Source organism: Pelobates fuscus, chromosome 7 (assembly GCF_036172605.1).
Source record: "Pelobates fuscus isolate aPelFus1 chromosome 7, aPelFus1.pri, whole genome shotgun sequence".
In the NCBI taxonomy this organism is placed as follows: Eukaryota; Metazoa; Chordata; class Amphibia; order Anura; family Pelobatidae; genus Pelobates; species Pelobates fuscus.
Window position 1 is genome coordinate 132,861,079 of NC_086323.1, and position 23,436 is coordinate 132,884,514.

At 43.4% G+C, this 23,436-nt stretch overlaps 1 protein-coding gene across 2 annotated transcripts; it reads right to left on the reverse strand.

Moving 5' to 3' along the window:
- Positions 1-1,398: 1,398 nt before the first annotated feature.
- Positions 1,399-22,935, reverse strand: CRBN (cereblon). Of its 2 annotated transcripts, none has more exons than XM_063426655.1 (11): positions 22,843-22,935; positions 14,779-14,873; positions 13,066-13,268; positions 12,409-12,558; positions 11,738-11,903; positions 8,128-8,190; positions 6,634-6,718; positions 5,891-6,006; positions 5,750-5,814; positions 2,918-3,049; positions 1,399-2,233 (listed from the first exon to the last, which is right to left on the reverse strand). In XM_063426655.1, exons 1-11 carry the CDS (start codon positions 22,910-22,912, stop codon positions 2,047-2,049), a joined length of 1,332 nt encoding a protein of 443 aa, XP_063282725.1. In that variant the 5' UTR covers positions 22,913-22,935; the 3' UTR covers positions 1,399-2,046. The 2 variants fall into 2 exon arrangements, with proteins under 2 accessions (XP_063282725.1, XP_063282724.1); XM_063426654.1 differs by having other exon boundaries at positions 14,779-14,876.
- Positions 22,936-23,436: the final 501 nt, after the last annotated feature.

Sequence of the window (23,436 nt, forward strand, 5' to 3'; positions counted from 1 at the left end):
ACAGGAGTAATTGATTTTTGACTTTTTTTTTCTCCTAGTTTCCCTGCTTTTAGCTAAACGTCTTTGCGATCTATCTGCTGAATAGGGATTAGGTCTGTTTAACAGTGCAGATGGCATAGCAGTCACATGGCCTTCAGAGTGGACAGTGCAATCACTTTCACTCCCATTACTCTGAGCTTCTCTCTCACTATCACAATTCGGATCAGCATCAGAGTGCACAAATCCATGTCTGCTTTCACTCCTATCACCCTGAACCTGATTCCTTTCCTCAAGCTTGGCCAAGACAGTCTTTTCAAACTGTTCTGCCCAAGATTGCCAGATTTTGGCAATATCATGTACACCAGGGTCATTGTAATCATCACCCTCTCGCCTGTCGTGCTCAGCCGTCCAGGGGGTATGCCGGACCATATACCACCATAGGGCCTGGTAGGCGTCCTCCAGCCAAATCTCCTTTCTTAACAGGCTACTTGTCCAGGGGCTGCTCTCCCAAGAAATGCATTCGCAAGGCCACTTGCATCTGTCGCCGCTGCTCTTTACTGGGAAGACTTTCGCCCTGCGCCCTCCAGGGCCTTATACCAAACTTTTTTTCCGGATTGCATCCCTCCAATCCAGGTAATTCTCCTCCTCGTATAGGAACGCTGTCCGGGAACTAGCTGGTTCCATACTGCTGTAGATAGGGACGCTGCACGGTGGCTGGCTCTATCCCTCCATATCAATCCGTAATGATTCCGGTGTCTCCAGGATCCTGTTCCTCTCACTAGGAAGTCATCCCACCGCTTGCCACCAATGTAACGGAGGGACATTGGCACCCCGACTGGACACCTCCACCAACAGATGCTTCCTAGCTGATGCTGAGGACCGTAAGCACCGGACACCACAAGCACCGCAGACTCCACAACCGCCGTAGCTTAGCTGGGATCTCGCAGTCTTCCTCCCACCCTGGACCAACCTCTGATATCCAGCACCTTGTGTGAAAGACCTCTCCTACGCCAGAGAGTGTAGCAGGAACAGCTCTTACAAGAGCTAGTGATTAGAATCCAGGGGAGTATAGCAGTTCCCCTCCAATCACAAGACCAGGCTACGTGTTGAGGGTTAAGCAGAAACAGAATTTTAATGGAAGCACACTGGCCTTTTATGCAAGTTTCCCAAAAAGAGTGACACCCAGGTGGACCTTGTTGGGCACAGGGACACAAAGTGAATAAACCAATAAAAACAAACAGTCATACAGTGAGACACTCCCATACACAAACAATAGAATCCCTCCTCTGTGCTTGGAAGATAATTGAATCAGGAACTGTACTAATCTAACCCAATTATCTCCAAGCACAGAAAAGCATACAATTTTATGAAACCCCAAAAAGTACCTTTAAAAACACATAAAACCCCATAAAAGCCCGGATCTGGGTGCAGAATGATTTGCAGTTTTGTATCATATAGTAATCCCTAGGGCACATGCTTATCAGGCTATTTTATGACCTGCTCCAGCATGCGCACCCTTAAGAGGGGATGCAGGATTTGAGCCACAGTAAGAAATCTTGTTGATTTGTTACATTAATAACAAGACCGCTAATTTTAAGTAATTGCTTCCAGTGACAGGAATATTTGACAGATGCCATAAAACAATGAAAAAGATAAATTTTCCAGAAAAGTGTAGCAAAGAGGGACTAATGTGAGGAAAGAACAGGGTTTATGTTGTAGTAAAGTATTGCATTTGGGTGGACAGATGGGTAACCAGGTAACCACATACAATCTAATAATGTGATAAATAATTCTCTATTTGCATCTGAGATCAGCATAGAATGATTTTATGCAGCAATTTACAGATATGGATTTTTTTTTTTTTTTTTTTTTTTTTAAACATGAATAGATATTACTTCTCCCCAAGACCAGTGCTGAAACTTTCAGGAAAATTTCACATCATGGCGTGGCACAGGCAGAAAGCTCCCTGCACAATATCCAGCTGTGTGCATAGGAGTTGCTAAGAACTGGCAAGACAGGAAACGAAAGCAGAGCAGTGAGTACAGTCTGTGCTCCCTGGTAGTGGATTCACAGGCAAAGGACTGGTGATTTATCTTGCCTGTCCTCCTCATCTTCTGCCTCTGGGATTCGAGGCAGCAGTGCTGATCGGGTCAGGCCCCAAAACTTCTGGGGAGACAGATCCTTCCGGACTGCGGAGAACTTCCAGCCCATGTGGCTCCCGCAGATACTACACTGTGCGATTGTCCAAGCAAATCTGGGTGGGTAAGAATAACATTTAATCCCCAACCTCATGCTTTTTATATGTTACAATATGTAATAAAAGTGGGTGTTTTTTCTTCTTCTCCACACTACATAATTTATTGACCGTATCCAGGAGGATTTCTGGGCGCTGCAAGCAATGTTTAGGGAAATGTGGTGGCATGGCCATAATTTCTCCACTAGGTGACAGTATTCATGGCAACTGGTGAACAGCACACCAGCACCACAAATAAATAAGTGGAACAGTAAATAAAATCCCTTTTACATAAACATGCATATTTGCCATCACTCCAAATTATCAGATGGCAATAATGATGGAAAAAATTATCAGATGGCATAATTATGAGATGGTGTATTCCACCAACTTTGACTTAATCTACACCCATTTTTATTTTACATTGGTTTTTAGTTCGGTAAATTAGTTGTTTAATTTTGTGATGTCCTTTCGTGTTTCACTTAGATGGGTGAAAACAACAATATACCATTAGAGTCATGATTTGTGTTACCATTCACATTTGTACCATTCACACCAGGTAAAGAAAGATTATACAATTTAGTCCAAAGTAAATTAACTTTTAGTGTATCAAAACGGATATCTGCTTGTTAGAGTCCAAATACCAAAGTTTTCACATTGGGACCCACAGCTGTTGCGGTGATATGTGCGTGATCTTATACTCACCCTGGAAACCAGGTGTTCTCTGTGGAGGCTCGGCCCACCAATGTCAGGTTGAAGGCTCTGTAGACAGTCAGTGTTTCATGAACATAACCATGAGGATTCACATACGCAGCCATTGGACCACAGAGTGAGAGGCTGGAAGAACACAGATGAGAAGACTGAGAAACCATACAAAATGATGTCACCTGCAGATTATAAAGACAGAAGTAATGCCTTGTCTTGATTTACGCAAGTACGGACAGGGCACCAGAATCACACATAACGACCAACAACAATCCCATGCATCTCACTCACAAATAAGCTGGTCTCTAGAACAGCAGCTTCCAGGAAGCCACACATTACAGTCGCTCATGTTCATTCAAACAACGTTCTCAAATTACTCCAACTCTTTAAAGAAGCAGTAAACACAATGGATAATAAACCTCTACTAGAGGAAAAGCTTCCTTATTTTTATTCAGAGGATAGGCTGAACTTGCCATGTAATGCTGGAGTCATCTTCAGGAAGAATCTGCCATAGCTAGATCTATATTTCTATTTATAAAATATACGAACTGAGCTATATGTAAATCAATGTAGAAAACTCTCTAAAAATAGATAGAGTGTTACTTTACAGTGCTCGAAAAGTAAAATCTGCTCAACACTAAAAGTGGAATACCCCTTACCCACAATAAAAGACAAATACACAAAAAAATAAGGTATAAATGTTATACCAAACAAGTGGAGCGCTCTAAACAGTAGAGGGGTTTACTCACCCCTTTAGTACAGTGACAGTCTTGAAAAACTTGAATGTACATATAAAAGGGAACGAGAAAACAAGAAATATAGTGCAGACGGTTTCCCAAAATAGACAATTGATGGTAATAAATGACTGAAACCACTCACATGGACAGGAGCCTACGCAATATTGGCTCCATAAAAGGATCCTTTGTGCTCTTTGGGCAGCAAGCACCCCTTTATCCCAGGCAGTATCCCTCCAGGAATATACAACGAGAAAGAAAGCAGAAAAGCAACTGTGTAGAATAGCACATACTATATTAATATCAAAAGTGTAAATAGTTGCACTCACCTTCTCCAGAGCCCTGAAATCCCGGCTCTGAGGTTGATAAACAATGTGCTACTTTTAAGGGGGAATAGCACTCTTCCCAATGGAGTTCCTGACGGCTAGACTGTCACTGTACTAAAGGGTGAGTAAACCCCTCTACTGTTTAGAGCGCTCCACTTGTTTGGTCTAACATTTATACTTAATTTTTTTGTGAGCTATATGTAAGCTGAAATCAGTCTCGATACAGCTTCTACCCTTGAGCAGGAGTTCTATCTTCATTTTATGTTGACTGTAAGTGCTGTAATGTAGATTGATATCCTGTAAAACCATACCACAGCCTATAATACTTACTACTGTGCAATTGTTTTTGACATTCTTTATTTGTAGAATTTTTCAAGGCAGGGAGGGAGACAGAAAAAAGAGAAGGGGGGGAGGGAAGGGTATCAAGCATCATGTTACATCGTACAGTATATGCATTAACAGTGTGTCTGACTCAATAGGAGGTCGGAAGCGATTACGGTAATACAGTTATGGCTTATGAGCAGTCAGCCTGCAGTTAGTCCGCGTGGGCGGAACTCCGTTGGAGGTCTGGGTTGTGGTTAACGTGAGTGACACATGGAGTAGGCTGGTCTGTGGTGAACAGGGGGGTGTGGCCGTGCGTCAAAGTTTGTCGGGGGTGGTCACCCTATGTGGAGAGAGGGTTCTCGACCTGGAGTGTTGTCAGAGCACGGGCCTCGGTCAGTCGTGGCTTGTCTCGGGTATAAGGGAGGGAAAAGAGGGGGGGGGGGGGGAATCTGGGACCAAGGACTTCCCAGTGGGATAGGGGACGGGGTGGCAGGTATAGTCGCCAAGGGACTATCGGAGGTCGAGCAAGCGGGTCAAGCCCGTCCCCGGGCGATATAGGACGTCCAGGGGTACCACAGCAGGGCACATTTGTCCGAACGTTCCTGCAGGGACGCGGTCAGCATTTCCATATTGTGTATTTCCTCTACCTTGTCCACCCATTGTTTGTAGGTGGGCACTGTCTGGCTTTTCCAGTTCAGTGGGATGAGGCTTTTCGCGGCAGAGAGCAGGTGTATCGTGAGTGATTTTTTGTACCGTTGGGTAGGTATGGGTGTGTGGTGTAGGAGCATTGGCAGTGGTTGTAGTGGAAGATCAGGGTCTGCAATTTCCTTGATCTTGGAATGTATCAGTTGCCAATACGGAACTATGCGGGGACATGACCACCAGATGTGGAGGTTGGTACCAAGGGCAGAGTTACTACTGTGCAATTGTTGTCTGCTTAGTCAGCAGTAACATTTATCTTACCTGATTAACAGAACCTTATCTCATAAACCCACAACTGTGGTTGGAGTTTATAGGATATGTTCTGCACTCACTGGGAAAAACAGGAAAATGCAGACTGGTAGAAAGTTGAAATCGATACCTATATAAAAATGTATTTGCATGTTTTTAATTAATTTTCTATATCAGAAGTAGGCAACTGTTGGCACTCCAGATGTTCTGGACTACTTTCTTATAGGACATGTAGCCCACAAAATATGGAGTTCCAAAGGTTGCCTGCCCCAGATCGATATGATGCATTTAAAAAATTGGGGTCAACCTGGTATGTTTCATTAAGATTTCAAAAAATCCTAATGGAATGTTCAACCTCATTTAGGGACAGCATGGCTGTATAACTGCCACTGTCTGACTTTGCAGAGCACCATACATTAACATCACATGTATCTTTAGAAATCACACATGCCTTTATACTCTCTGCGGATAAAAGAGTGTGCGTCATCAACCCTTACCTGAAGATCTCATTCTTGGTTGTGATCTCGGTGTCGTGACAGTGCTTACAACAGAGGGACGTACACTGAGGAGAGAGAAACATTCATATGCAGGGGACATCCAGGAGAAACTAAGTTGATTATCAGAAGAAACTGACTCACTTTGCTCATGATGTCCAGCTCACAGCGTAGCCGTTGAATGGCGTTCCCGATCTGCAGCAGCTGCATACGCAGAGCATCATCAATGGGCAGACAGGCAGCTACTCTGTATGAGAAATCTGACAGCAGGGAAAAGGCAGGAGTGAGGTGGGGGGGGGGGGGGAGGGGGGCATTAAATGAAGAATACTCACTCATAGCATTGGGTAAAGATTCTGAATTAAACAAAAACAATTACAATTTTAAAATACAAATATAGAAGTAAATACATTTTAGAGTAATCTCGTGGCTGGGGAATCCATCTTTACACAATCCTTGGTAGCAGCACTTCATGTAGATTTGTGTGAGGAAACACAATGGATGTACTGCTGTCTTTTAAGTGAGGTGTCATGGTTTGACCTCCTATTAATATAAAGCTACATTTTATCTACTCCTGGTTTCTCATTTTTTAAAAATACACATCATACTATGTGCAGCACAGGAGGGGTGAGTTCAGGTAGAGCAAGCAGTTTATTCGGAGGGGTAGAAGGTTAGAACAGCAGGATAGGTATAAATCAAAGTCATTTAGAGTGAAGAGGGAAAAAGGGAGGACAAACAATGAACAAGTTTAACAACAGCTCTAGAGCTGTGACTTTGGATTTGCATATCATGTGTAACATAAAAGATGGGTCAGAATTAAAAAAAAAAAAAAGATCTATCATGAGGGGAAAAGAAATTAGAGAATTGATTGGAAGGATCCTAAATCTCACCAACAGGATTGGCTGGGAGTGAATCATCTCGCAGATTCTCATCCCATTCATGCAGCTGTCGCTTCACTCGCTCCATAAGTGAATCCTAAAATGGAAATAAAGAGGTCACCCACAATTCATGCCACCCCAATGTTATCATATCTTATCCCCCTTGCCTCTCTTTGAAACCCCCCCCCCTCCCCTCCCACCCCCACACACACACACACACACGCACCCTTGTGTCTCTTGCTCTTTTGAAACTCATACCTCCTATGGTACCGTGGCCTTGAGGTTTGACCAGTGACACTTGGAATATAGGACACAATCAGTGTTTTAGAAAAAAATATAGTACCTTCTTTATACAATGCACTTAATCTTTTGGGGATGTGCCCAATTTCTAGAAACAACGTTAGGTTGAGATGGCTCTCATCCTTTCTTCAGTTATGTATATGTTTCAACTACTGATTGTACAATCAGATATCATAATTTCCTATGCTACTAGCCAGACCTAAAACGTAACAACACAATGGAATCTCTGGGAATGGACACTGTAGCAGCATGTGCAGCCATTGTTCAACAAGATCTCTGATTTAAATATTATTGAAGTGAAGTTAGGGAACCTATACATCATCAATCCTTCTCTCTAAGTGTCCATGTACATCTGCAAGCATGAGGAAGAGAGGGGACTATGTTAGCCTTTCTGGGATGTGTACAGACTGTTGCAGCATTTGTACACCCAGAATAGTGCTCTAAATCTTTTTTCAACATCCGGTGGCAATCTCTATTGTCATTTTGATGGATGCATATATCAGTCACATGGCCATAGTTAAAATGCTGCTACTTTCAAATAACACTGACAATTCTTATAGGCAGTGGTGTTCATGACACTTGCCAGGGCTGAATTTCCACCAATTATTGGCTAATGGGCAAGTGAAACACTAAATCCTGGAACAACGTAACAGAATAGGGTGATGCCTTATGAATTTAACTCCATACACAAGTGGAATATTTAGCATTTCTAAGGCTACTGGGACACTGAAAAACATTATCCATCAAACATTTTCTGTAAAATATGAACACTAAAAAGCCAAGTAAAATTGGTTAATTTACTAAATTTGTACATCTGTGCATACAATTGCGGTTCTGTCCCTATTTAATTTGACATTGAAGAGGTTATGAATCCAACTTTGGAGGAAGCACTTACTTTGATAATAATAGGAATAGTATATTTAAGTAAAATTGGAGAAACGAATCAATATAACCATCCAACTCATTTAGCTTACACACTTGCTGACGCATCTACTTTATCAGATCCTATATACACAGAGCTTACACTCAAACCCTGCAAATCAAATATGGTCATAATAAATCAGCACTCATGTGCTGGCAGAGTCTTATCAAACCATAAAATTTACTGCCATCCCATAGACATCGAATTTCCAATGACTGCATATAAACTGCACACACACTCACTTACTACCCACTGCATGTAATCTCTGATGATGTGACACTCACCGCATCATATAATGCGTAGAGCCAGGAGGGCCAAGACGTCAGACTAGCACCAACAAACCTTCTCTGTGGAAATATATTAAATTGAAGTCAGACAGGTTTAAATAAGTATACATTAATAGAAAAGTTGTATAATAATTAAGCAGAAAACTCAAGGCTTGTGTTGATCCAATCTATTTTAATGCATTCTATAGATAAATAAAATATAAATAAAACATACATCACATTTTTTCTTTTTTTTTTTTTAATTCTTTATTTTTGTAGTGCAGGTACATACAGCAGTTCATACAAGCGCCACAACAGCGTAACACAAGTTGCTTCCACGGTAGTCGGTGGCAAGATAAGGTGCACAAATTTTATATTATAATAAACGGTGATGTAACCAAGTAAGATAATCTGAAGTAGACATAACAAGAGTTGACATTGCTTTTCTCGTCATATTTAAGGTTATAAGGTGAGTCTGTGCTAAATCACCAGCTTGTCGTAGTAATAAGATGATAAACATAAAGTGAAGCAAAGAAAATTAAAAAGGAGCAAAACTCTACGCTCATTAGTGGTATGCTGGATACCTTAGTGATGTTAAAATAGCCATAGTGCGATAGTGCGCCATGTTGTGTGGCATAGTTGGCCTGCGTGTCAGGTGTATACCGGGCGAGAAGCTCTAGTGTGGGCTAGTTGAGACCCGAGTATTTTAATTACAGCGAGAGTGAGACTAGAGTTTGGTGCAGCATGTTATGCTAACCACGGGCAATGTTAGGCCATATCCTGTATGTCGTGGTATGATTTGGCTAGGCTGAGCTCTTACAAGTCGTATTTGCAGCTCAACATGACCTGCCAGTGGAACTAGGCGTGACTAGGTGTATCAGAAGTTAGGTGAAATTTTGACAAACCAAACTAAATTAAAAATAATCTGTGCTATGTTAGGCAAGGCCCCTATCGGTCGTGTGCGTAACAGAGTACATCATGTTGGTGGTGTTAGGAGTGTCAGAAATTAGACATATTCTTAATAAGGTATACATGGTAGAAAAGAGAGCGGAAAAGCTTTAGATCAACCAAACTTGCAACCAATATAACATTTAAACAGAGCTGTATCTCTAAACAGGGGGTCCCGTGGTCCACATCAGAGAGCAGTAGTAAGCCAACATGCTGACTGCCACTGATGTGTGGTAAACTTTGAACATGCATTATATATCTGTTAAGCCCCTGTGCTCCAGGGCAGGACATCTTACATTACATTACTTGCTAGGTAAATGAGCAAACATGTTAACCAGACTTTGCACAGGATTACACGACTGGAAGCCCAGGGAGGTCCCGGGACCACCGAGGTGCTCCATAGCAAGGACCGGTATAAGATTGCTTATTAACGTAAAAGGAAATAAAATAAAATAATGAGGTGAGAGACAAAAAGGAAAAATCTATATACACCAATATCTGGAAACGGCTACTTGAGTTCGACAGGGGCTTGGTAGTGTCCTCCGGAGTTAGAAGGTGTGCAGCGTGGATAGCAGAGCTGCAGGGGGTTGTTCTGCCGTTAGCTACCAATGCCCTTGGGCTGGCCCCAAGTGTGGATGTGTGCTGAGTCGTACTCCCCATCGCAGGGTGACTAAGCCGTCCAGCAGTGGTTTAGTCCAAATATGGGGCTACTGTGTCTCTACTAATTGGGGCGTCCAAGGGCCTTCCAAAGAGCTGCCAGGGATGACTGCTGCCTCTAGGTGGTTACCGTTGCATAGGAGTCCGGCGTTATGCCCGAGGGGAAGAATGGTGTGATCCTCGCTGGGTCCCAGCTGCAGGTGGTAGAAGAAGGGGTAAGAGGTCCTCCCTGTGAGAGTGAGTCCTGCGGTAGGCCCAGAGTTTTTAGCAGGGCTGCGGCCTCCTGGATGTCGTGGAGTTGGTGTGTGTCTGCCCCCTGTTGGATTAGGAGAGTTCGAGGTAGCCGCCAGCGGTACCCAACCTTGTGGCGTTGAAGCAGGGAAGTTAGCGGTCGGAGCGACCGACGCCAGGCTAAGGTGCCACTGGATAAGTCCGCGAAGAACGTTAGCTCCATGGATTCAAATAGGAGAGGCGTTTTTCCTCGCAGAGCCGTGAGTATTGCAGCTTTTTCTCGGCCATTCCGGAACGTTAGTATGACGTCCCTGGTGGCTGTGGCTGGTGCCTTTGCGGGCTTGGGAATTCGAAAGAGGTCTGCAGGGTTGATCTCTTTGGCTTGCCTGGTCGGCAGGATGGTTGTAATCAGGCGTTTTATGACTTGTGGCAGCTCATTGTCCGGCACTGCCTCAGAGACCCCTCTAATCTTCAGGTTGTGTCTTCGTCTGGAGTCCTCTTGTGCCGCGGAGCAGTTTTCTAGCTTCTGGGTCTGTATTTGGAGGTCGTGCACTGCCTGTTGCAACGCTGTGATGCTCTGTGCTTGAGCTTGTGTGGATCCCTCAAGCGTGCCGATGCGGCCTGTCAGACCCTGTAAGTCGTTTCGCAGGGCCGTTACATCCGCGAGGATATTTCTCTGCAGGTTCGCTAAAAGTGTCTTGAGGATCGCCGTGGTGACCGGCTCAGAATCTGCTCCCTTTTTGTTACGTTTAGGTGTTTGCGTTGGGGCAGGAGCAGGTAGGCGTTCCTCGTCTGCGTCCTCAGACAGGTCCTCCGAGAAGTCGGAGCAACCGCCATGGAGAGCCGCCATGTTGGGCCCACAGGCGTAGCTTGCTTGCCGCCACATTTCCCCGATCGTTAGCCCTGGAGTGGGCTTGCCCGGTACAGTTTTTTGGGTTTTTCGTCCCATGTAGTCTCGGGGACCTTTCCTGCCGATTTAAGGGTGAGGGGGTGTGGGCCAGTCGTTAAATTTTCCCCGGGTGAAGCACGGAGCTACAGGCACATGCGACCGTTCACTTCGGCGCTCAGGCTCCGCCCCCCCCATACATCACATTTTAATGTCCTGCTTAATGCTGCAAAGCCTCAATCTTTGCAGCTTCTCCTATAAGCGATTACCAAACTAGACAGCATATTATTGCGAAATCAATGTCTTCTGGGAGTTGTAGTTGAATTTTCAGATTACTGATATAGAAAGCTTAAAGTAAAAACTACAACTACCAGAAGCATCTTGTACAGTAGTATATTTTGGAGCAAAAAGAGAAACACTGCAAGTTGAGAACAACAGGCAGAAAGGTTTGGCTTATGCAGCAAAACTATTTTTATTTTTTTTTTAAACTGAAGACTAATTTTTACATTGACAAAGCATTAAGTAATTATAGCCTGGCCTAGCCTATACATTGCATCTAATATTGATATAACTGGATGTACATTTAAAATACCAACTAGTCTCAAATAAAACAGGCGCAACTCTCAATGTTACAGGTCTCCTAAATAATGATACACATATACAGATTAACGTTTCAGTCCTCAAGTGGACTTGAGAATAGTCCACTTGAAGACTGAAATGTGAACTTATATGTCACTATTTTGTATTAATACATTTTATTCTGTATTTGAAAGTCCAATGGGTTTTGCTCCTGTTTGGCAGATATGCATACGCACACACTCACATAGAAATACATCTCATGTGCATGTGTTTATATACACATAAGCTCAAAGTCTTAAACAGATTAATAAGGATTGGGAGTTGTACCCTGCGGTATTTGTGTAGCCACTGACACATGTTCTGCTGGCTCTGGCCACTTGTTGTTTTCATATTTGGGAGGATTTGGAGTCGACTCTGAGACACCAGTTGAACAGATGTCATGGGACATGGTAGGACACGTTCTGGAAGGATCTGCACCCGTGCCTGTTGAATCCTAAAAAAAAATAAAAAAAAATACAACCACAAAAATATAATTAAAACATATGAGTTAAAAAGTAAAGCTATCATGCACTCTCTATATAGATCCCACCCTCTTTGTTCCTTTAGGCCAACAACGGCTAACATTGGCATCACGATGGTTGAATTACAATTCCTATTATTCAAAGCCAAGCATCATGATCAATGTAGTTCGAAGCCTTCTGAAATAACAAAAACAGCCATCATTGTTTAAGGCTAAGCCCTGCTCGGCTACACATAAGTGCAGTGTGTCTATCTTAGGTTTACCATGCCCTATTTTTTTTTTATTTTAAAATAACCTCTCTTTCCCTATGTCCTATCCTATTTTGTCATGCACATTTTCTTTCCTCCCCTTTAGCCACACTCCTCTACTTCACCTCCATTAAAATTTCTATTGGTTTCACAACCAGTGTCGACTAACAATTCTCAATATTTTTTCTCCTGCCAACTTGACTTTATCCCTTTGGTATTCTTCCTCTTACCCATCTGATTGAGTTCTTGTATCCAAAACTCTGAATCTCTGCCTTCCGACTGCTTTAACTTTCACAGTTTCGATTCCATATTCCTGCTCTTCTCGATATGCGTAGATCTCTGCAGTAGTTCCAAAGCGAGCTTCTCTCTGCAGTCCTTCACTGCAAAAAATATAGGAAATAACAGAACAGTTAAGAGTAGTTAAAACCTCATTTTCCCATATAGATCATTTAAATGTAATGAGACTTTTGCCTGACTCAAGTCAGACATACCGGTACTTAAGCACACACGCAGGAGGTACAGCCGTAGCATTCTGTTTGATTACTTCAAAACTGTAAAAATGTGTATTAATAGAGTTATGAGTTATTGATTCTTGCTCAAATATGCGGTCCTTAATCTTTGCCAGTGGCGGCTTAATAGCTGTTGCACTACAATGTCTAGCATTCTCAGAGATTAACTACACATGGCAGGAGTTGTAAGAACTAATACGTGGTAAACACCTAAAGATTATATTTTAAAAATTCTACTCTCCACATCTGAGACCTTGTCTGATGTATGGCTGAAGCAGCAGCTACTTTTTACAATATGATTATCCTGGTATTTCATTCTCACACCTCTAGATCCATCATGCACACACATTCCCTTATGGAAACACCCTCCTTGCACACCTGTATGTCAGCACAGCAAATGTTCTGTCCCTCTGGATGATGCCACGCACCATGCTGACTTCTTGGGGCCGGGAGAGGTTCAGAGGCAGTGTCTGACCTGGAATTAGCATCATCTGCACATGTGGTAACACTGGAATCGTCTGGCAGCTGTCATCGTCGTGCACTGTTCGGCCATGGAACTCTTCCATGTCCACTCCCAAATACTGTGGACATAAAAAGGATAAGAATATTATAGCATGAATGCATATAATTTCAAGCTCACACACGTGAACTTAGACACAAGCCATTTAAGAAAGAATTATGGTTTCAACCCACATCCACTCAACACCAGAGAGAGGAAAATACTCACTACAGCCCTATAGTAAGTGCAAACAGGGTAAAAGCTCAAACACCACAAAAGAAAAAAAATCTCCCAGAAAGGACCCAAGATGAAAGTGATTTTCTCTTTCTAGAAATCCACACAGACACTTCACCAGAACCCATGAAAATGGCTATTCAGTGTATAAATCAGGGCTCGACAAATCCCAGGCGCCAGGTCGCCATGTCGACAAAAAAAATTCGCCCTGGCTCCTGGGATGTGCCAGCTCATATGTGCCAGATATTGCAGGCGGCCGCCCGCCTTCATGCTGCCTCAGGGCGGCCGCCTGCAATATCTGGCACATATGAGCTGGCACATCCCAGGCGCCAGGGCAAATTTTTTTGCCCTGAGGCAGCATGGAGGCGGGCGGCCGCCCTGAGGCAGCATGGAGGCGGGCGGCCGCCCTGAGGCAGCATGGAGGCGGGCGGCCGACAGCGGGAGCATTGTGTGCGGCTCGCGAGGGAGCAGTACTCTGCCTGCAGCTGCTCCCTTGCGCAATATAATGATGTCGGGATATGACGTCATTCCAGCCCCGGCATCATTACAAAGCGAGAAGCAGAGTACTGCTCCCTCGCACACAGAGTGCAGCCCCACTGGACCCCAGGAAAGACCCTCTCAGCTCTCCAGGTAGGGAGACTGAGTGTGTTTCAATTAAAACTAAAATGTGTGTGTGTGAGCATGCCAGTGTGTGTGTGCGAGCCTGCCAGTGTGTATGTATGTGTGTGTGAGCCTGTGAGAGTGTGCGAGCCTGTCAGAGTGTGTGTGTGTGTGTGTGTGTGTGTGCGCAAGTCTGTTGTCAGCTTAAGAGTGTGTGTGAGCCTGTCAAGAGACTGTGTGTGTGCGAGCGAGTCTGTCAAGAGTGCGTATGTGCCTGTCGAGTGTGTGTGTGTGCGCGCGCACGTGCCGGTCAAGAGTTTGTGCGTGCAAGCCTGTTGTCAGCATGAGTGTGCGCGTTTAGGTACCTGTCCCCTCCAAATAATTTTTAATCACCTTTTTTCCCCCATTTTCTCACGCCGTGCCAGTTTCCCCATGGCTGAGATTATCAATCTTTATGATCTCAGCTAAGCCAATGCTCTGTGCATGCACAGCAAATGTACCAATCCGCATCTCTTCATAGAGATGCATTAAATTAATTAATCTCTACGAGGAACATTCAGCACCTCCATGCAGAGCTTGGAGATACTGAACCTGGGTGCTGCACGTGGTGCAGCAGTGACCCAGGACTCTCTAGGACTATAGTGTCCCTGTAAGTATTGCATTTTCTCATTGAAAATGACTGTCTCCTAACTCGTTTAGCTGGCTCCTAGATTCTAAAGAAATTTGTCAAGCCCTGGTATAAATGATCAATAACTCACCGCATGGGAAGTTGGCAAACTGGTGTCAAAGTTTATGATATTGGGAGTTTCACTCTCAGTGTCGTCCAACTCCATTTCGTCCTCTTCCTCGCTCACTGCTGAAACAACTATAGGTTATACTAGGATATATATACAAAATACAGAAGGAAATCAGCGCTAATTAACAAACAATATGAAGATAGGCAGCAACCCAAACGAAGGAGACCCCTCGAATCCTTCAACAAATGGGAAAGTACAGAGAAATGGGGTAGGGCTGCGCCAACAGAAAATAATAGATAGAATAAAATAAAATAGTCCAAGAAAGAAGAGCCTTGACCAGACGGTGTTGACAGACGCACTCCTTTCACATATCCTATAAGCGAGGATCATATTGCTGCACGCCATTCACACCAGAGCTGGCCATAACTCTTTTTTTTTTTTTTAAAGATTCTTTATTTTTCGTTTTTCAAAGAAATAAGAGGAAACATTTTCACAGAAGAGAAAAAAGTAGGGTTAGGGGTATGGTTATAACAATATAACATTACAGTGGTTCAGTTGGGTGTGGGTGTGGCACAATCGGATACGGATGGTGGTCATACAGGTTGTGCTCTTGGGTTGTGACCTGGTCGTTAGTGAAGCCTCTCGGGTCGTTTTTGTTCTAGGTGCGGATGGTTGTGTTGTGGCCTGAGAGGTTAGGCTTTGGTAGGGTTCTTCAGTTTTGGTCATGTGAGGAGGTGGTTGTGCTTGTTTGGTGGCCATTGGTCGTGATAATGGTGGCGTTGATCTTGTGCCTGGGGGGGTTAGGTGATGATTTGTTATCATCAGTTGTCGGCTGTTGGGGGGTTGGGAAGGAAGGGGGAGGTGGTGTATAGGTGGTGAGGTATGGGGGTTCATTGCTGCCCTCACAGGGTCTCCCCCGGACCCCGTTGGATGTGCTGAGTGGGTAGTGGGTTGTATGTTGGTGCTGTTGTTGCCCTGGGTGGGGTTGGGGGCCATAACTCTTTTAAATGTGAATTTTTCACCTTCTACTATTATTTTACCCTCTGGATTTTAGACGTATTGCACTACTGGCTGCCCCTGTCTCCTTGTTTTTCATATCAGCGGATACTCTGAGACACTAGGACGCACCTACTTCTATTCAAAAGTCTACCCTTGTATATGCCATCTTATATTGCTGCTCTAAGTGAGACTTTCTTGGACTATTTTATTCTATTTATTATTTTCTGTTGGTGCAGCCCTACCCTATTTCTCTATACTAGGATATATGCAGCCAGACATCATCCACCTGTCGGTTACTGTCAATGTCACAGTGCATCAATATCACGTTCCTCAAATCATAACCCAGGCAGCAGTTATAGTTCCTATCAAGTAAAAGTCAAGATGCTAGTGTTATTCCTGAAAGTCATAGTCAAGGTGACTTTTGTCCAGCCACTGGCTTGATCCACTTTTCCTACCAAGTCACAGGCTGTTTTAAGCCCCCTCCACTCCCCATCCTCATCCCTTTAAACAAAATCCCTGCACAATGCACAGTTGTACAATCTGTTTTAGTGGGGTTCATGTGTAAAGACGTTCTAAAAGTGGAAAAACCAGTAGGAACATTCTGAAATTCAGTTGGTTTCCATGGTAACTAGTCTACTTGACTTTTAGAATTCTGCCCAAAAATGACTCTTTATGCATTACCCACTGTGTGTCATGTGTTTCTAATATGATCCTCTGCTGCATCAACTAACTCCCTTTACCATCTACAAGTATGTGATATCAGGTCAAATATTTATAAATAAATAGAGAGCTGGGCAAAAGGTATAACCCCAGGTGTTGTAGAACTACAAGTACCAGGAGGTTGTGCCAACCTTTAGCATGTCAAAGCATTATAAACGTTGCAGTTCTACAACATACAGCGATTTACCGTTTGCCCAAACCTTCTGTTAATAAAAATGTGTATTATAGGGACACTGTAGGCACTACAACTGCTTTATCCCCTCTTTCATGTTTGGGCTGATGAGGAAGCATTATCCTGAGCCATGGTTGGAGGCTGTGATAGTCTGTGAGTGTCAGCTGACCACTTTCAGTCTATCACAGCTGCCCAAACCTAGTATGAATTGGTAAGGCTATAAAAATGAATGTAGTCTCTCCCTTAGCCATCCCAGCAGTAGGAGCCAGCTTTTGCTGGCCATGACCCTTATTTAGTTTTAAACTGCTTGAAAATGGTGCAACACTTAGTGGAGTGAAGTGTCAGGGGACTCCAGGCACTATAGCTAATTCAAAGAGGTGACATGGTTATAGTGCCTACAGGGTCGCTTTAATTTTTACACAAACTGTCTGGAAAACAATTCTGGGAAATGCAATGCAACATCAAATCAAGGTACAAGTTTCTCCGGAGTGCTTTTTTTATTCCACAAGAACAAAAAGAGAATACAGACTTAAAGGACCACTCTAGGCACCCAGACCACTTCAGCTTAATGAAGTGGTCTGGGTGCCAGGTCCTTCTAGGGTTAACCCATTTTTTCAGAAACATAGCAGTTTCAGAGAAACTGCTATGTTTGTGAATGGGTTAAGCCTTCCCCCTAATCCTCTAGTGGCTGTCTCACTGACAGCCGCTAGAGGCGCTTGCGTGATTCTCACTGTGAAAATCACAGTGAGAGCACGCAAGCGTCCATAGGAAAGCATTATGAATGCTTTCCTATGTGACCGGCTGAATGCGCGCGCAGCTCTTGCCGCGCGTGCGCATTCAGCCGACGGGGAGGAGAAGAGGAGGATCGGAGGAGGAGAGCTCTCCGCCCACCGCTGGAAAAAGGTAAGTTTTACCCCTTTTCCCCTTTCCAGAGCCGGGCGGGAGGGGGTCCCTGAGGGTGGGGGCACCCTCAGGGCACTCTAGTGCCAGGAAAACGAGTATGCTTTCCTGGCACTAGAGTGGTCCTTTAATTTATAAATCTTGTACACTAGAGTGTGAGCAGGCAACATTTTTTTCTTTGTCTTTTCACAACCCATTGACTACAAAAACTTTTGTTAGAAGTTGTACAGGAAAGAGGAGTCTCATTCAGGACACAATGTTTTCAATCAATATTTGAAAAACAATAAAATTTGGAGGCTAGGCCCACAGAGACGTCCTTTAATCCCTTAAGGACCAAACTTCTGGAATAAAAGGGAATCATGACATGTCACACATGTCATGTGACCTTAAGGGGTTAAGGAATTCTATTTCTGTGCCAGCAGGTGCCATTTTGGCTCAGTTTGACAAAGGCTTACTGTGAGCTGAAACATCACCTACTGCTGCAGAAATTAACTTGCTTAAGGTACTTGCTGTTGTGACTTGCCTTCTTTTTTCTTTTCTGAAACTGAAGAGGTTGCCAAACACTGGCATTTTGTTACCTCCTTTATGTTTGACTGATTTTGTGTGTGCCATCATAACCTACATATATTTAAAAAAACACACCGACACAGATATCAACAGATATAAATGTGCATTTAAAGAGAAACAAAATCCCATGGGTGACAAAGTTATTTTAAATGTCAGCAGGATATCATTAAAGATTTAATATGACTGGAAAGTTAGATGGCACGGCCACCTGAGGGCTGTATCAGCCAGCTGCTCAGTGCACCGGTTACTCAGGCTGCACAGCTGCAAAAATAACCAGAACCACTCATTTGGAAAAAAAAAGTCCCCTGCTTTATTCCAGAAAGCCAGGTTTCTGAAAGGAAACCGTGACAGCTGGTCCCAAATCACTTGAGAGGTATGGTACTTTAATTGAAGAGCAATCGATCATGAGGTTAAAAAAAGTCTCACAAAACAGTTTAAGTATTTTTTTTAAAAGTAATAATTTGTACGAAAACAGCTGTCACTTTACAGCATTCTTTAAATATATCACCTTTTTTAAGTAATAATATTGATGGAATATGAATTTCAATAAATTTGTTTCATAGACTAGGCTAAAGTTGACAATTAATGTCAATTAATGTAAATTCCCAGCATCCATAGAAAGATAGTTCTCTGGAGGATCCCACCGTCTAGTGTGATCGTCCTTAGCAATCAGTTGTATAATATGTGAGAGTACAATGACAAGAGCTCCAGGAGCTGAAGAAGGTCCCTGAAAGGTAAATGGAGCTGGACGCCGAGAGACAGCTTCCAATTATACCTCCCTTTTGCTTCCTCCCGAGGCCACCACACACTAAGTGGGTATGCCACCTTCGGGAGTTTCTGCAAAATACCTGACAGTGATGGAGCTTCAAAGTGTTGGCAAAAAGATATGCAATTGTATTCCTTTGCTGAAAGCACATCAATAATGTACAAAATGTCAAAACAGTAATGTTACCAATACGGTACATTTACAATGTTGTAGCATGAAATGGTAAAATCTATAAATCCATGTTTTACTGTTACATTTCAGACACTACTAATTATAATTATTATTTATTTGCAATTTATTTGCCTTACTTTCAATGACAATAAAAATGGTGTAAGAGAATGCAAGAAAATGTTATACTTTTAAGGTGCTTAAACATTATTAAATGAAATGCGCTAGACAGAAAATTGGTAAAAAAAAAAAAAAATTAAGGAAGGAAGGAAAAGTCACATAATTAATATGTAGAGGAACAATGACTGACTGGGAGATAAGAAGAAGGTGGTTGGCTGCAGGATAATGTGTGAATTTCTACACTTGATTTTATTAGTCACACTATTTTTTTTTAGATAATGAGAAAAAGTAAATATAATATTAAAAATCATGTGAATTGAAAGTTCCTCTACAATAATACTTACACAAATGGCCACCTATGTGGAATAGATATATTCATATTTAAGAGTTATTACCATAAAGAGAAATGGTCACTTCACAAGATATTTGTTTGCGAGATATGAAAAATAAAATGAAAGGGACACTGTAGGCACTAGAATCACTACAGCTTATAGCGACACTGTAGGCACCCAGACCATACTTCAGCCCATTGAAGTGGTCAGGGTGACAACTTCCATCACCCTTAACCCTGCAAGTGTAATTATTGCAGTTTTTATAAATTGCAATAATTACCTTGGAGAGTTAAGTCCTGGTAGACAGCCACTAGAGGGACTTTCAGCTTCTTAGACAACTTTTTCTTTTTCTAAACGACACTGGACGTCCTCACGCTATGCATCCCCATCGGAAAGCACTGAATAATGCTTTCCTATGGGAAAGTCGAATGTGCACGCGGCCATTGCCACGCATGCGCATTAGTTCTCCCCTGCCGGCGGACTTCGGCGGGTGAGGAGAATGGGTGGAGCCTGACCCAGCACCGATGGACATCAGTGCTGAATTCAGGTAAGTGTCTGAAGGGGTTTTAACCCTTTCAGCGATGCAGGATGGAGGGTGGGAGGGAGGTCGGCACTCCAGGATGCTACAGTGCCAGGAAAACAGGTTTGTTTTCCTGGCGCTAGAGAATCCCTTTAATGTAGTGGTTTGGGATCCTAGAGACTGTACCTGCAGCCTCAGCAGTGTAAAAGAACTCTGCATGGAGACAATGAACGCTTCCCACAGAGATGCATGGACTCAAATAATCTCTAGGAGGAAATGCTGATTAGAGCAGCAAATTGCCATACATGTGCACTAGCCTCCTCTGCTTACCTAAAAGCCACAATTGTACTGCCTTGATGTCATCAGGCTTGATGATTTGAACCAGAGGGGATTTTTTTTTATTTATTTAAACCACAAATCGCATGGACACAGGAGCATAGCTAAAATGCTTTTTTTTTTTTTTTTTAAGTTCGTTTGGGAGGGGTCTGAAACACTATAAGATTAAGAATACATGTTTGTATCCATAACACTGTAGTGTTCCTTTAAATGTTCTACATTGCTGTGTTTTTCTATATCCTGGAACTGGGTGCATCATTCTAATTATTGGCCTTTCCTGCCATTGGCCATAGCGATTCAGAAGAGGAAAAATGTTTCTGTTCTCTTTCTCTGCATTGGAAAACTTGGCAGAGCCGGGACTGAACTAGATTGTGATGTCAGCTACTAAATCTTTAATGTACATTTAAAAGAAAACAGCATTCCATAAAAAAAGGCTAGAACAAGTTGTAATTTTCAATGTTTTATTTAGCTGATAAATTACCATTGAAGTTACAGTTCCCCTTTAATAACCCAATTTAATAGCTTAAATGACCACTAAATGCATTCAGACCACTTCAATGAAGTGGTCTGGGTGCAGTGGCCTTGTTGTTTTTACCCTGCAATGTAAAACATTGCAGTTTTGTGCACACTGTTGTTTACATCGCTGGGTTAGGTGTTCTAGTCATTTCAGACAGCCACTAGAGGTACTTCCTCTGGAACAACCAAATCAAACTCTATCAAGTGATGCAGATCATTGGAAAGCATTGAATTCAACGCTCTCTTGGGAGAATGTTCTATCCAATTCTCCTATCGGAGGAGCATTGGGTAGAACATTCAAGGTGGAAGAGATGCGTCCAAAATTACGTTAAGGGAGACAGAGTGGTCAGAAACACCAAGGGAGTTTTAGCACTGGAAATAGATCAACGGATCACTATAGTGTCAGGAAAACAAACTCCTGACATACATAACCCTTAGGTCCCCCCCCACCCTCAGGGCCCCCCTCCCTTAGCACTGAAGGGGTTAAAACCCCTTCAGTTACTTACCTTAAAGGGAAACTCCAGTGCCAGAAAAACGATCCGTTTTCCTGGCACTGGAGGGTCCCTCTCCCTCCCACCCCCCAATCCCCGGTTACTGAAGGGGTGAAAACCCCTTCAGTGACTTACCTGGGACAGCGGCGATGTCCCTCGCCGCTGTCTACGCCTCCGCGACGCTCCTCCTTGTGATTACGTCGGCCTGTGGGCGAGACTAATCTCGCCCACCGGCCGAGGAGACCTAATGCGCATGCGCGGAAATGCCGCGCATGCGCATTACGTCTCCCCATAGGAAAGCATTGAAAAATCATTTCAATGCTTTCCTATGGGGTTTTGAGCGACGCTGGAGGTCCTCACACAGCGTGAGGACGTCCAGCGATGCTCTAGCACAGGAAATCTGTGCTAGAAACTAGGAAGTGCCCTCTAGTGGCTGTCTAATAGACAGCCACTAGAGGTGGAGTTAACCCTGCAATGTAATTATTGCAGTTTATAAAAAACTGCAATAATTACACTTGCAGGGTTAAGGGTAGTGGGAGATGGCACCCAGACCACTCCAATGAGCAGAAGTGGTCTGGGTGCCTACAGTGTCCCTTTAATCCAGCACCGGTCTCCCTCAGCGCTGGTGACCTCTCCTCCCCCGCCGACGTCAACTCCCAAGTGGAGCGGAACTACAATGCATGCCCATAGAGTCTAGGCCCTAGACCAGCCCCTTGACTCAAGGGGCATGCATTGCCCATTATCATGCAGAGGTAAAGTGTGTCCAAGAAAAATGGTAGGTCAGATAACCCTATGGGCAAATCCTAATACTTAAAGGCTAATCGTGACTTTCCAGGATTTATTGATTATATTTACCTCTCCCATATATTTAAAAAGTGATTGTTGGTGATGTACTGAAATAAAATTAAATGCATAAATCCACACCATTGGATTTAGCTTAATTCAGAAAGGAGCCCTCCCATCTTAGCTCGCTGTCAATTGCTGGTATAAGGAGTGCCCTTAGCACCTGTCACTGAACATAGAAACAATTACAAAGTTTCACTTTCTCTTCCTCAAGTAGTCTAATGCAATATGTGGCTTGGCTGTGCCTGGGGTCATCTGGATTGTGAAGTCAAATGTAAAATATTAAGTATGCTTTAAAAAAGAAAATAAATAAAATAAAAAGGAATAAGAAACATTACATTAAATAAAATTTAGAATTGATGTTCAATATTTTATTGACTCCTGTATTCCCAGAGCAGCAATGACCAACCTCATGCATTTAAGTTCTGATGGATTTCACTTATCCCAGTGCCTGTTGTACAGCGCTGCTAACATGTCAGCGCTATAGCCAGTGTCGCACATTGGAAAGCGAAAGCAGCCAGAGACTGGCAAGCCGCATTAACAAGTGACCTGGGCACTAGTCCCGTTACACCCCCTTGCAATTACCCTGTGACGTCATAACTCTGCACAGTTAGTAGGACAGTGGACGTCATTACCAGGGACAAGCTGCAGCTGATTGCCCATGTTATGGATGCCGGGATCCTCTTCACCTTCCTCATCCGCCATCCCTGTTTACTCGCGGTGCATGCTGGAACTGGTTCCCGCCGTCCACTAGCAGCTGTGTTCTGATAACACGTGATGGCCGCCATGCTGCTACACCCGCTCTGCGGGTCAAGCCTCGCTTTCGTAGCTGCCCTGCCAACAGTTTAAAATGAGCAGTGAGTGGTTGACTGGTTCATATATCCCCAGTAAGAAGATCACCGCCAGGGAGGGCACCTTGCTGAACCCATTGAGGGCTAATTGTAATTTCCTGTAACGGAATAATCTGTAGGACAGAGGTGGCAAAGAGCAGATGGAGCATTATAACTATATATTATATTTATTAATGCCAATAATAATGATAACCCAATGTTGCTTTGCCAGGCTTAAGCATACTGCCCGAGTGTCCATATTTAGGAGAGTCAGTCACTATTTTAAGCTCAAATCCCTCTGTCCTTCTTTTCTGTAATAGGTATTTTTAGTGTGTCTAAATGTATACCAGAGCTAAACAGCAATAATACTCACAGTAATGTATCTTTAAACTACAGTAC